At 34.9% G+C, this 15,176-nt stretch overlaps 1 protein-coding gene across 2 annotated transcripts; it reads left to right on the top strand.

Moving 5' to 3' along the window:
* Positions 1–231: 231 nt before the first annotated feature.
* Positions 232–12,544, top strand: LOC109206886 (protein LAZ1-like). 2 transcript variants are annotated; one of them, XM_019369749.1, is made up of 8 exons: positions 238–647; positions 732–788; positions 2,038–2,146; positions 3,346–3,530; positions 3,630–3,718; positions 4,065–4,326; positions 6,853–7,104; positions 11,789–12,544. In XM_019369749.1, the coding sequence occupies exons 1-8, from the start codon at positions 465–467 to the stop codon at positions 12,131–12,133; spliced, it is 1,482 nt and encodes a 493-aa protein (XP_019225294.1). In that variant the 5' UTR covers positions 238–464; the 3' UTR covers positions 12,134–12,544. The 2 variants fall into 2 exon arrangements, with proteins under 2 accessions (XP_019225295.1, XP_019225294.1); XM_019369750.1 differs by lacking the exon at positions 11,789–12,544 and having other exon boundaries at positions 232–647; positions 6,848–7,005.
* Positions 12,545–15,176: the final 2,632 nt, after the last annotated feature.

Below are 15,176 nucleotides of genomic sequence, written 5' to 3'. Positions count from 1 at the left end.
TCAAACACTGAAAAATGAGTAAGATTATTACTTGTTTTCCAAAAAAAATATTTTTTTGGAAAAAATTTTCCGTTATACCAAACACACCCCAGATTTTCATTTTTCTTGAACTCCGTTCCTCTATCATTTTCAATTCCTGTTTGGGCCCTTCTAATCTAGGAAATTCCAAATAAAAGACCGCTTCTGGTAACTGGTAATAACGACAGAAAACAAACCCAAAAATTTCAAGGGACCATATCATAAATAGTACAAAAACTTCGACAAAACTCGACTTTGAGAAAAAAGAAAAAAATAAAAAAAATAATCAGGAAGGAGCTTCAACGAATCCTACCAATCATTCATTCAAAATTCAACTCTCCATCTTACAATTTTTTTTGGATTATTTATTTTAACATTTACCAAAGTTCAACCGGAGAAAAAAAATCTATGAGCTCCGATCATCGGAACCCTAAAAATCGTAGCTGATGCAAGGGATAATATCAATACCATCATCATCGGAGCATTTGAATCGGGTCATTCATGGCCTTTTCAGTAGTTACTCACCTCCTGTATGGGCAACACTAGTTGCTGGAGTTTTCGTTGTTGTTTCTCTCACACTTTCTATGTACCTCCTATTTGAACATCTCTCTGCTTACAAAAACCCCGAGGTACAATTATTTCTCTCAACTCTGTTTGTTTTTTTCATTTCTGTTTATTTAAAAAAATAGTTAATTTTGATTTTTTCTTGGCAGGAACAAAAGTTTTTGATTGGTGTGATTTTGATGGTGCCTTGTTATGCAGTTGAATCAGTAAGTTAAAAATATATGTTCTTTGTTATTTATAGTGTTTTGTATCAATTTGGGTGTAGATAAAGTTCCTTTTTTTTTTTGGCATAAGTTGGACATGATCACTAATAGAAGTAGTCATATTAGCAGAGTAGGAGGGGGGTTTCCCCCTTTTTTTGGTGGTGAAGGTTCTGTGAGTTCTTCTGCTTCTCCACATTTTCGACTTAACTAGTTTTGTAAAGTCCTTGGAGAGTAAACGATCCAAGAAATAGAGAAAATATGGTGGATCTTCATTGCTGAATGGAAAAAAATGCTAAAAGGGTTGCTAATGAAGTGCAGAAACAGAGTGACATTCACATGTCAGCTTAAGTTGTGCTATCCCTTGTTCTTTACTAGTGGAATGTATCTTTTGTTATAGCTGCTCAATTCTAGTCTTTTTTTGTTCTTCATTGAGGGGAAGAAGGCTTCATATTTCAATTTATTCCTTTTATGGTGACATCGGTTAGGTTTTAAGTTTGATCTACCAAGGATTTCGGAGCACATTTTCTCTTTTTTTTATGTACGACCTACATGTTCAACTGCGTCTTTCTGTTGTTCTCTTACACATTTATAATGCATATACTTCTAAAGCCAAAAAAGTGGGATATGTCTTTTTATTTTTAAACTAGTTTGACTGAAGAGAATCACATTAAAGCACCAAACAAAGAAAAGTAAGGGCAAAGAAAGATAAATTTTATTTCCCAAATTTATTATTTTCCTAGATATTGGAGTAGTCAAAACTTTACTAGGGATAGAGGAGAACAGGAATATATACGGTGTAAAGATATCCATGCTGGTCATAAATAAAAGTTGATAACCTACAGGTAGCGAGCACTTATAAATTTGATCTAAAGCGAGTTTTCAAAAAAATGTTTGAGTTTTAGCGGGGGTGATATGTTCTTTTACATGGTCCCTTCCATCTCTTTATATATAAAATGACAACATTCATTAGCAAATATGTTTTGCTTTTGACTGCAGTCAATTGAATTGAATATATGAGACATATATTTGACATTGCATGCTACTATAGATTGTAAGTTATGAAATTTATACAAGATAATTCTCTCAAAAAGTTGAGTTTGTTACATTGAATGAGTTATTGATGTAATTGCCTAAAGGCATATATTCTATTGAATATCAGCTCCAAGTATCCGGTCTATCTCAAATTGGTTGTCATTGAACTCTGTTAGATTATACTTTGTCAATTTTCTGATTCTACGTTTATATTTCACAGTTTGTGTCATTGGTACATCCAGCAGTTAGTGTTCACATTGGGATACTGCGGGATTGCTATGAATCCTTTGCTATGTACTGCTTTGGGAGGTATCTTATTGCATGCTTAGGTATGGTTAAGTTTTTTGTCTTAAACTTGATCTTGCTAACTTTTATTTAGCGGTCGTTTGGTTCGTGTAGTTGTTATGTCTAGACAATAATGCATGGCTCTTTATGTTGTGAATAACAATATAGGAATTGCTATGTAGTGGGTAATAATAAGGATCAGTGTGTAGTGAAAAATAATACATGGAATGTGTATGCAGGGATTACCCACTTTAAGGACATTTTTATTATCTGTAGATACCCTTATCCACATATTGCTAATAGTTATATCTTGTTCCACATTTTGTTCCCAAAATTATACGAAGATTCCCTTATAAGTATGTTTGTAGCACCCAAGGTTGTGTCCTTATGGTCAATGATGTGGGTACAAACCTTGGAGTCAAGGGTTCAAATTTCCAGCAAAGACAAAAAACAGTAGATGATTTCTTTCCACCTGCCTAAGTCTTGGTGAGCAGAGTTACCTAGTATCTGTGCTGGTGGGAGATAGTAGGTACATAGCGGAATAGTTGAGGTAGCAGAAGTTGGACCGAACACCACATTATTTAAAAAAAGGAAAAGAAAAAAGAAGTTATGCGTGTATTTCATTTTATACCGCTAACCAAACACTGCATTTAGTTATGCGTGTATTTCATTTTATACCGCTAACCAAACACTGCATTTAGTTATGCGGAGATCCTTTTTACTTATGCGGCCAACAAAATGTCGCATTAATTATGCTGAGATTATCTTTTCTTATGCGACCAACCAAACAGTGCATTACTTATGTAGAATTTTATGCAGAAATTATCTTTACTATAGCAGCCAACCAAATGGTCCCTTAATGTGTAAATTCAGGGCAGTAACTCATACATTACAGTGTAAAAAAAATATGTGATTTCCTTTTACTAGCAAGTTGAGGACATTTGGTAGTGTACTTTTTTCTTCTATTCTTCTTTGATAAGAGCTCAAAGAGTCACTGAGGTCAATGAATCATTTGATTTTTACTCTCTTACATGTAACACATGGCCCTTTGATATAAAGGGTTGGCATGCCTTCTTGGCTGATGAACTTTTTAGGTTCTCTTGTATTTTTAAAAATGCCGACTGATGACTACCATGATTAAACCTGTGTTGAAAGTTTGATTCTACAAGTATGTTTTTAGAACATTACTACAAAGTTGCTTTTTTCCTTCTTTTCTTTTTTAAAATTTTTTTTTGTGACTTAGGTGGGGAGGAGAGGGCTATACTATTTATGGAGAGGGAAGGACGTGCAGCTTCAAAGATGCCACTACTAGAGCATGGCTCCGAGAAGGGGGTTGTCAAGCATCTTTTTCCTATGAACTACTTTTTAAAGCCATGGAAACTTGGTCAGTGGGTCTACCAAGTTATCAAATTTGGAATTGTCCAATATGTGAGCATGCTACCTGACTTAGATCTTATATACCTTTGGACCTAAAAGCTATGATCATCTTTTCCTTGTGATTAACGTGATAGACAATTCTCTTTGTAGATGATCATAAAAGCACTAACCGCTATTTCAGCAGTGATTCTTGAAGCTTTTGATGTGTATTGTGAAGGAGACTTCAAGTGGAATTGTGGGTAAGCAAGACCTCTTATTATTCTTGTACAGATCTAGCACTCTTGTTACGCAACTTTATTAATACAATCAGTAACTTTTCAAAAAATAAAAGACCTCTTATTATCTTATGGATAATGACTGGACATGCCTCGATAGTTGCAAGTTCCAAGTACATTTCTCTAAAGTAGGCAAATATCGCCCTTTATTAACACCAAGTTTCATGCCATAAAATTTTCATAGCATTCATGTGGTAGATAGTCCTACAAGCTATTGTAATCTGGAAGAATTTTCAGTACTGTGCTATGACTTATTGGGCTGATCTACGTGTAATTAATACTATCTCTTGCTTCAATTCTGCTTTTTTAGGTATCCATATGTGGCAGTGGTTTTAAATTTCAGTCAATCATGGGCGCTGTATTGCTTAGTACAATTTTACGCCATTACAAAGAATGAATTAGCTCACATCAAGCCGCTATACAAGTTTCTAACGTTCAAGTCAATTGTCTTCTTAACTTGGTGGCAAGGCGTGGCCATAGCTCTTCTCTGTAGCCTTGGTTTGTTTCGAAGTCCAATAGCTGAAGCTTTGCAATTTAAATCCAGTATTCAAGATTTCATCATATGCATCGAGGTAATTGTTCTGAAATTGGCCATGCATATATTTTTCTCATAGTGTACTGAATATTTGCTTTTATGATTTTTAGAATTTTACTAGTTTCTGGACACGCGCGTTGCGCTTGTATATTGGTGAGAATATTTTTAAAAAAATTCACATATATATATTTAAAAAAATGCGTTTGAATCATACAAATAAAATCAAACAAAAACTACATGTTCCTGAAATTGATCAATATAGGCTAACTCAATAAAGAAATTAAACCTACCCTACTGAGTTATTCAACTTTTTTGGGTGGTAAATATTAATTAAAGGGTGAAAAAACAAATAAAAATATTTCTAAATACACATTGACATGTCAGCCAAAGTCACCTAGTAGCCCCTTAGTTATCTGAGAGCAGACTCAGGTCCACATGGAATATAACTATGATAGTTAAATGCAAATACTAAGAAATCCGTTCACAATATAGTAACTGAAGAAAAAGAGTCAAAGAAAATGCATAGTCGCATTACATAGAAAATGTCTTTTTTTTAACCCAAAATAATCGCCATCTGACTATTCGACAGTTTGATGATTAAGACATGTTAAAACAGAGAACACCATCTATTATCTTGGTTGTTTAACTGTTGAGATGGCAAAGATTAATTTGTACATCGCGTTTTCTCTATCAACAGGTTTAATTTCCTAACAACAATATGAGAGAACAACTCAACATGATAATAGGCAATAAGATTAGTAGCAGCTATGAAAACCTTCTTCCTCTTGCACTTCACTGCCATTTTCATTTACAAAATTAATATGGATTATTTCTCTTACTCTTTTCAAGTAGAATCATATTCATGTGCTTCAACACCATCAATCCTATCCTAAGATCTATCTTCAATTATTTCACGCTGGGGGAATTTCAAGAATCATTAAATTGCTCTATTTTCTGTAATCATATGTCAATTACATTGTACATATAGAAACACCATAAACTCAATAAACATGTACAATGTGAAATGAGTTTAGGTTTTTAGTCTAGAGTAGCTAAATAATTAAGTAATAAATCACTAAAATTAATTACTCCTAATACAAAACATCATATATGTAATAGACAACCAAAAAATCAAATAGGGAGTATAGCAACATTCATGCATTCTATCAAAAATAGCAAGGTCTTGTATTTATTCAATTCACAAAGTCCAGCACTTTTCTTGAATCACGATGTGCAAATGAACATAGAAATTCTAATGAAGCCCAAGTAACATACTGTTAATATGTATTATTATTTTAATTTATATGTTTGTATATTAATAATGTAACTTTAAAGAGCATAAAAGTCCATCAACATTACAATATATTCTTGTATATCGATATTTTACTTTAGGTCTTTATGACTTGAATCTATTTAACAATACACTGTAACTTTAAAGAAAAAAATTATGAAGTTCAGATAAACCATCAATAATGAGTACTCTTTTGAGAGAACCTATATAAAACTAAATAAAAATATGAAGTAAAATCCTTAAGAAAATAATGTATTTCACATGATTAACCCCAAAATGTTGAAACCAAGTTTAAAAAGGCCATATTAATTAGAACAAATAAAATTAATAAAACCAAATTAAAGCCAGGCAAAAAGATTATCTCCTTAAATAGGAAGTCCAAGAAACAAAATATTATTAGATGGAATGGAACGTGAAGTAACTTCACTCATATAACAGGGTTCCATAATCATTTGGTTGTACATAGTAAAATATTGGAGTTGTAATGAAGGTAGAGAAAAAAGAAAAATAATTTGGTTCATGCATCAACGAACATGAGAGTTCATGAGAGCATAAGATAAATATAAAGTTTGATTACCTGTGCTTCCGCAATAGGGGAAAAAGTACTCTAGCGGGTTGGGAAGTTTGAAACGCCTTTCAACTAAAACGAATTCTTGTAACTCCCCAGAAGCCTAACAATCAAGTATGTCTGATAATGAAACAAAAGAAAAGAGCACACGGCACACCACCGAAAGGTGCAAAAATTAGAAATTAAATCTAGGGTGCATGAGCAACGCTATTCATCAAACAAATCTTTAGGGGAGTAGCTTTTTGGACTCCACGTCTGCAGGAGGAGCTGCTCTAAAACATATCAACAAAGAAGAACAAATAAGCCTTTTGAGTTGTCAAACATGAATAGTGAAGCAGAAGAGACGCATAAACATTAAACAGAGTTACTACAATATGAGACACCAATTAGGACTGTTCGGCTGCGGTGCATGAATATGGAATAATTTATTAATTTGTTCAATAAAATGAGGAATGAGGATATTACAATTGACACCTCATTTTTAGGTTTTTTGAAGGGCAAAATCGTCACTCAGCTTTTGATGGATAAATTGGTTAATTAACTTTTGACTTGGGTGTTCCCACTTTTAGTATAGTATAGTATGATTTATTATGGATGCATGTTATGCTTTTAAGTTTTTATCAGTGATCTAGTGATGGTTCATATTCCTTCGACAATTTGACTTTGACAGTTTTTTAACAGCTCTGTTTATTCATCCAGTACAGATGGGTGTTGCTTCTGCAGTTCATCTTTATGTCTTCCCAGCAAAGCCGTACGAGCTGATGGGAGAACGCTATACTGGGGCTGTTGCTGTTCTTGGGGATTATGTGTCTGCTGACTTGCCAGTAGATCCCGAGGAAGTTAGAGACTGTGAGCGTCCGACCAAATTACGTCTTCCTCAACCTGACATTGATGCTAAGAGCGGAATGACAATTAGAGAAAGCGTTAAGGATGTCTTTATTGGAGGTGGAGAATATGTAAGTGCCTTTTTCTCTTTGCTAAAGGTTTGAGCTATCTTATATCTTGTGAATCTCCGTACAACAGAGTCAAAACCTCACAACTATGTATTGCTAATGATGAGATCTCAATAATCTTCTCAGCAACTGAAGTCTTATGTGGGTGCTGATACTCCTAATTGTCATGACAGAGAGTTAAGGATAAAAGAATGGGCATTCCAAGGAATTGATCCTATTGCATTTTCTGCACCTTACCTTTTCTGTTCTTTAATACCAGGGAATACACCACGATATTAGTTGAATCAACTGATGTCGTTCTTGATATTACCGATAAGTTATTTGGTAGTAAAGAGCTTATTTGCCTTTTTCAGGATAACTCAACTTTCTAAGATATCCTCACCATCCAAAATCAAGTCTTCCCTTTTCGATTAATGACAAGTGCAGGAGGGGTCCTAGCAATCATACCTGTGATTGAACTAAGTACCTATTTATTTTCAGCATCCATGAACTCTGTCATTCACTGTGGTCAAGATAAGAATATATGGTCCAAAACAAGAACAGGGGGACAAGGAGTGAACAAAGGGGAATACTGAATCTATAGTGCTGTATTCAGCTCAACTATGTGAATCTTGCCAATGCTACAATTTTCTAAAATGTAGGGAGACTGTTGAGTTTCCTAGTTTATCCAACACTTCCATCACATTGTTCTTGGGGTGGGATTGGATGATGTATTTTGCTTAGTGTCTGAGTTATCTCATTATCCTTCTTGGTTTGTGGAGAAGCGGTAGAATCTATTCTTGACACTAGGATATACTGATGAAATGATACCGGTCTTAGGGATGTACCTATGGACCATAGCTGGTCACACAGTCCCCAGGGTTGGGCAAGTTTAGGTTTTATTTTCTGGTCTAAGTGATAAAAGAATCATGATATTGCTTATATGGTTTTCTCAGTGCATCCGAATAATGGGCGGCCAGTCACTGTGATTACTAAGTGATTGCTCATTCTCTTTAATTAACCAGTTCACTGACTCGCTTGTTGGTGATGGTGACAACTGTTAGTCTAATTTATGAAGCTAAGAATAGTGTTCGGGCATTCTTAGAAAAAATGTTGTGAAATATATATTATTATTATTATTATTTCTGTTCCTTTTTATTTGGATTTTTCAAGAATTTTTAGTTATCATTTACCTTAATGGAAAAAGGAAAAAACATCTAAGTGAACTTCTCCTTATTTTTTCTCTCACCGCTATCGCCGCTTTTTGCTCTTTTGCTGAAAGCCTCAAACTCTATAGCTGAAGCCAAGTAGTGACTGATGTAGATAGGTATTGTTAAGGCAATTTTTACATTAGTACTTTATTTGGATTTTTTTTCCGGGTAAGAAGCAGCCCAACTTATAGTCTTAAACTAAAATCCAAATAACCAAACTAATTAATCCGAAATCAAACTCTAAAAAGACGAAACAAACTGAGCTTGTTTGATTTGAATTGTAATTTCTTAAATCCGGAAGCTTAAAATTAAAATGAAGAATTCTTAATCCAAACCTAGCTTCGAATGATCACCCCTATCTACACTTCTTTACCCTAGTTGTGGATGAGATAATCAATAGGAATACCTGAGGTTCCATGGTGCAGTATATTTAAAAATGATAGTGTTATTGATAGAACTCGTGAAAAATTCGGCTAGAAGTTCGAATTATGTAGAAGAATGGTTTGAACTAGAAAGGTGTTTTAAGATAATAGAAGTAACACAATATATGCAGACTGCAGTACATCAAAACTTCTTGAAGCTCGCATGCAGGTTTGGTTCTCCCCTGGAGCACATTTTGCTCATTGTCCTAAACTTCTACTTTTTTTTAAAAAGTATATGAATTAAATAATCTAGCTCCTAAGAATGGAGATGAAGTGAGATTAGACGAGATTATTTTACCTAATGTAGCCAAGCAAGATATTTAAACTGAGTCTTCCAGTGAGATTGATAGATAAAGATGTAGTACTTAGGATAATTGAAATGGAGAAGTGCTGCATGAACGTTATGCATATAAGAATATACGTAATTAAGTGAAATGCAAGTTATATAAAATGATTGTGAGACCAATAATGGTGTCCGTGCATGTTAGGCCTCTAAAGGTCATACCAATAAGATGATCTTTTAAGAATACAAATAATAAGATGGATGCATGGTTATTTAGGATTGGACAAAATAAGATTCACATCTAATTCGTATGTGCTATAATATTATAGAGGAGAACAGGAAAGAGGGAAAGAGGTAGATCTAATGATTTTGGAGAGTAGTAGTCTTAAATGACATACAATCTCATGGAATCAAGAAATTAGGTTCGATGTTCATCAAGAGTTCTTTACTTTGGCTACAGACTTGTATGTCAATGTTGAGATAAGTGTGAGATCCAAAGAATCTCTACTTTTAGATAACTTTAAATTTGCTTTAAACGATAATTAGGCGAGGGAGAGGAAGGCTTGTGATCTAGACCAAGTGAGGTGCATCAAAGATGAGAACGGCAAAGTTTTAACGGAGGAGGAACAGATCGAGCGAAGATGACAGACTTACTTCTATGAACTCCTGAATGAAGAGGGGGATAGGAGCATTGTGTTGGGCAATTTGGAGCACTCCGAGAGCCATTGTGATTTTAAGTATTGTATGCGATTTAGTTTCGAGGAGGTCGCTGGGTCGGTGCGTAAGATGAGCAGGGGCAGAGCGACCGGGCACCAGGCCAGATGAGATCCTAGTTGAATTCTGGAGATATGCGGGTAGGGCTGGATTAGAGTGGCTAACTGGGTTATTTAACATTATTTTTAGGACGAAGAAGATGCCCGAGGAGTAGAGGTGGAGTACGATGATCCCGTTGTACAAGAACAAAGGAGATATCCAAAATTGCAACAATTATAGCGGTATCAAGTTGCTTAGTCACACTATGAAAGTGTAGGAAAGGGTGGAAGACGCGAGGGTTAGAAAGACAGTGTCTATTTCCGAGAACCAGTTCGGTTTCATGCCGGACGTTCGACTACGGAAGCTATCCATCTTGTTAGGAGGCCGGTGGAATAGTACATGGATAGGAAGAAGATTTGCATAGTGTTTATTGACCTAGAGAAAGCGTACGACAAGGCCCCTCGGAGGTCTTTTGGAGATGCTTAGAGGCTATAGGTGTTCTTGTAGCGTACATGTATAATGGAGCTTAGACTCGGGTGAGGACAGTTGGAGGAGACTCGGAACATTTTCTGGTTGGGATGGGGTTACACCAAAGATCTGCGCTCAGCCCATTCTTATTTACTTTGGCGATGGATACACTGACGCGTCATATTCAAGAGGGGGGGGGTGCCATGGTGTATGTTATTCGCTGACGACATACTGCTGATTGATGAGACGCGAGCTGGTGTCAACGAAAAGTTGGAGGTTTGGCGAGAGACCTTAGAGTCTTAGGGTTTCAAGTTGAGCAGGACGAAGATGGAGTACCTAGAGTGCAAGTTCAACGTAGTGTCAGGGGGAGCAGAAATAGACGTGAGGCTTGACTCACAAGTCGTACTAAGAGAGGAAGTTTCAAGTATCTCGGGTTAGTTATCCTAGGGGACGGGGAGATTGACGAAGATGTCACACACCGTATAGGGGCGGGGTGGATGAAATGGAGGCTAGCATCCGACGTTCTGTGTGACAAGAATGTGCCACCAAAACTTAAGGGTCAGTTCTACAAGGCGGCTGTTAGACCGACTATGCTGTATGGGGCAGGATGTTGGCCAGTCAAGAACTCTCATATCCAAAAGATGAACGTAGCCGAAATGAGAATGTTGCGATGGATGTGCGGGCACACTAGGTTGGAAAAGATTAAAAATGAGGTTATTCGAGAGAAAGTAGGCGTGGCCTATGGAAGATAAGATGCGTGAAGCTGCTTAGATGGTTTGGGCATGTGAGAAGAAGAAGCTTAGATGCCCCAGTAAGGAGGTGTGAACAGCTGGCGCTAGCAGGTAGGAGAAGAGGTAGAGGGCGACCTAAAAAGTACTGGGGAGATGTGATCAGGCAGGATATGGCGCGACTTCAGCTTACCGAGGACATGGCTCTTGACAAGGGGGTATGGAGGTGGAAAATTAGGGTAGAAGGCTAATAGGTCGTCGTGTATTTTTCTGATTAGTTCCAGGTTTATTAGGGCTAGCTGACTAGTACATTGTCTTCGATTCTTAGAATGCCAGTATTAGGGTTGTTTTAGTACTATCTTCCGCTTCGGTTTTCTAGTACCCCGTCGTGTTACCGCTTGTGGCTATTACTTTTGCTACTGCTATTCCTATTGCTTTCTTCCATTTGTTTTTCTCCGGTCCTTACATTGTTGATATCATCTGGCCTTGTTGTTATTTACTTGTTCCTATTCTTCCTCTCGAGCCGAGGGTCTTTCGAAAACGGCCTCCATGCCCTCCAGGGTAGGGGTCCCCAGACCCCACTTGTGGGATCCCACTGGTTGTTGTTGTTGTTGATAATTGATTTAGTATTGGAATGAAACAGCCTTTAATAAAGTAGGTTGGATAGAAAGGATCCTATATCCAACTTTAACTAATTGGAATATAGTTGACTGCTGTATATGGTGTTGATCTTTACCTACTATCTTGTGGAAAGTAAAATATCTATCTGGAACGATTGGCATTCTTATTTCTTCTATCTCCCTCTTATCGTTGATCTCCTTATTAACAAATACTTTCTACCAGATAGTGAATGATTTGAAATTCACGGTAACCCAAGCAGTGGAGCCTGTAGAGAAAGGAATTCAAAAATTGCATAAGATCTCTCAGAACATAAAGAAGCATGAGAAAGAGAAGCGAACAAAGGATGACAGTTGCATTGCAACATCATCTCCAGCACGGAGAGTCATACGTGGGATAGATGATCCCCTTTTACACGGAAGCATTAGTGACAGTGGAACTTCAAGGAAAAAGAAGCACCGCTCCCGGAAATCTGGATATACCAGTGCAGAAAGTGGTGGAGAAAGTAGCAGCGATCAGAGCTTTGGTGGTATCCAAGTTCGTGGCCGAAGATGGGTTACTAAGGATTAGTCAGAAAAACAAGAGCAGATAATAATTGCTTTGAAGACTTGCAACACACACCACTGCCTTCAAAAATCTGGAGTTGTTTAGCTCTCTACTACATCCATTCTTCTGCTCTGAGGAAGTTGTAGTATTTAATTCAGCAAAGTTCATCTGGGCTTTTTTCTCTCCAGAGTTAAAGTGCTACATTATGAAAGCACTTGCAGGTTCATTCTCTCTTGTCATTGTTGTTGCACATAATGGTCTTCAAATGTTGTATATATGTATCCTCATTAGTATATGGTCCCTCATTGTATTGGGATCAGTTTGCCTCGTATAGAAGGTTATGCATTTAGTTTTGGATCTTCGGCAAATGTATCTCCTTAATGAAATTAACTCGATCACAGCCATTAATCTATCAGATGGTGTTTTTCTCCTGCATTTTAGTGATAAATTTATTGAAAGAGAGCACATTGCTTTGAGCTACGCCAGTATGTCAATGCTACAATATTTTAGCACAAGACCTTCAATAACTGACTTGGGTATACTTTGCAGAGACATGACAAAATAATCTAAGACCAACAACAACAGTTTTATTAATTAGTGCAAAGCTTCTCAAATATTCATTTTGGTATTTTTATGTACTCAGGCGCTACAGGTTCAATAAAGTGTGTATTAGTTTAGTTCTACAATGTATGCACACACAATTGGTTTTTCCCTTCAGAGCATATAGAAAAGGCCAGAAAAAGTATTATTCATTGGTCCAAAAAGAACTACACACAACTAGTTTTTTAGAAAGCCAACTAGTCTTTTCTTTTCTACGATGAACTTCAAACATCTTTAAATATTTTTAACAATTAAAATTTCTTAAAATGTTTTTTACGTAGATCTTAAATAGGTATATTTCGTCTTAAAAGTAAAGGGTAGATCAATTATTTTGAAAAAACTGACTAGTTTCTGACCAAAGCATGAGCTGTGCAAATAAGATCTTGACTTAGCACAGATGGATGTGGTTAGACTTTAATATTAAGTTATCTTGTGATTTACGAGGATAAGTAGATATGAAGTTGGCATTAATTTTCACATTAGTACAAATGATGCCAATATTAGCTGTTATAAACTGACTTGCTTGCCATACACATACAAACAAAGTGTGATAAGTCTAAGGTCAAATACAAACCCAAGTTTGTAACTGAAAACTAAGAGATATAAACAGACTTCAATGCTACATTATCTAGTGGTTTATGAAGGAAGATAACTGGAGATAAGATTAGAGTTATCATATTTTCCTGATTAAGACGAGTTTGAAGTCAGTTATAGATGCTACAAATTTCTTTTGTCCTTGTGCTCCCAAGTCAATAGTTTACAGGTAAAAGACTAAAATTAGTGTTCTGTGAAATTAGTAGCATTTACCTCCGATTTAATATATGGAATTTGTTCTAAAATATTTTACGATTTAAAAACAAGAAATTATTTATATTACTTTCTTTTCAGTTATATCCTTATTGTTGCGATTAAAGCTAACAAATTCTAAAAAACAAAACGTATTACATATTTTTCTTAAGGAGTGTGCGGAAAGTACAAACATATGTTATAGAGTAATATTTGACCATAAATGTAACAATTAGCAAACTTTAACAATAAACACCACCGGTGCATGGAATACATTGGCTACATTAGCCATGCTAGAGTTTATAACTGAATGCAAATGGATATGACCAAACTTAAATGCTAGATTATCTTTATATATATTTTATGATGAACTGAAGTTAATGCAAAAGTTAGTACCAGATTTTGTCAATTTGTCATTCCCAAAACAGGATAATTAACTTAAGTGTCAGTACAAGTTCTACCGACTTAGAAAAGAGTTCGGTGCTTTGAGACCAAACATCTCCCCCACCCCACCCCACCCCANCGTGTAACTCACGTGAAAAAAAAAAAAAATACTCCCTCCGGTCCAAAATAAGTGATTTTTTGGATGTTTTCACACAGATTAAGAAATCCAGCTTTTAGTATTAATTAGCAATAGAATTGACCATATTAACCTTTACTATCTCACATAAACACTCCTGACACATATTCCAACACTATTTACTACAAGGACAATGTAGAAAAAAAGTAATTAATTTATTCTTGAAATCTGGAAAAATCACTTATTTTGGACCACAAGAAAAAGATCAAAAAATCACTTATTTTGGACCGAAGGGAGTACTTATTAATTCTAACTACTTACATTAATTAAGTTTAAGAAGCGCTATGTTTCTTTCGCAGCTCAAGAAGTTTTATTAAGTAAAAAGAAGTTTAAAAAAATTATTGTATACGGAATAATATGCTAAAGTATTTGTAGTAAATTTTAGCAAATTAATGGAGTAATATTTTTAACATGTGCTAATTTTGAATACTAAAATTAACAGTGGTATGCAACTTAGTGCTAACATTTTAGATTTAATAGATATTAAATTCAAAACTTATCATTTTATTTAAAACTTACTATTACTTTTTTCACTTTCTATTTAAACTTCTTAAGCAATATTTAATGTTCAAAAAAATAAATTTCTATAATGTAATTATTTTTTATTTTTTTGTTTATTTAAATATATTTTTATAACTTGAAGTTGAAAATTTGACCTTTAAGTCATATATATTCTTTGAGCAATTTACATATAATTCGATTACTTCAGCGTAACAAAGAAAAATAGTTTTGTGATTTAATTATATAGTGGCTAAAGTTTATGGAGTGTATGTGAAATTGTGAATTTTAAATTAGTAGTTCAAAAATTCATGACTAAAGAATTTTAAATTAATAATTCAAAATTTTCACAAATTTAGGATACTTATTAGTCCTGAAATATGGTGAATTGACTAATTTTTAAAAATATTATAAATTATTATTATTCCCTCCGATTCATAATAAGTGGCCAGTTTACTTTTTTATTTTGATCCAAATAAGTATCCATTTATATAATCAAGAAAGAATTCAATTTGTTTATATTACTCTTATGTATATATTTATAAAAAGTTTTCTTACTCCTTATATTAAATATTTAATTAAGGGTAGTTTAGTAATACTAAA

The sequence above is a fragment of the Nicotiana attenuata genome, unplaced genomic scaffold (genome assembly GCF_001879085.1).
Source record: "Nicotiana attenuata strain UT unplaced genomic scaffold, NIATTr2, whole genome shotgun sequence".
NCBI lineage: Eukaryota > Viridiplantae > Streptophyta > Magnoliopsida > Solanales > Solanaceae > Nicotiana > Nicotiana attenuata.
The sequence above is the reverse complement of the archived record's forward strand: the minus strand, read 5'-3'. Positions and strand labels throughout refer to the sequence as shown.

What these genes read in the sequence shown, in the direction of transcription:
- LOC109206886 (XM_019369749.1), top strand. Translation starts at nt 465, where the DNA reads ATGCAAGGGATAATATCAATACCATCATCATCGGAGCATTTGAATCGG. An exon ending in CTGCTTACAAAAACCCCGAG is followed by an intron (nt 648 to 731) that starts GTACAATTATTT and finishes TTTTCTTGGCAG; the next exon opens with GAACAAAAGTTTTTGATTGG. An exon ending in GACTTCAAGTGGAATTGTGG is followed by an intron (nt 3,719 to 4,064) that starts GTAAGCAAGACC and finishes CTGCTTTTTTAG; the next exon opens with GTATCCATATGTGGCAGTGG.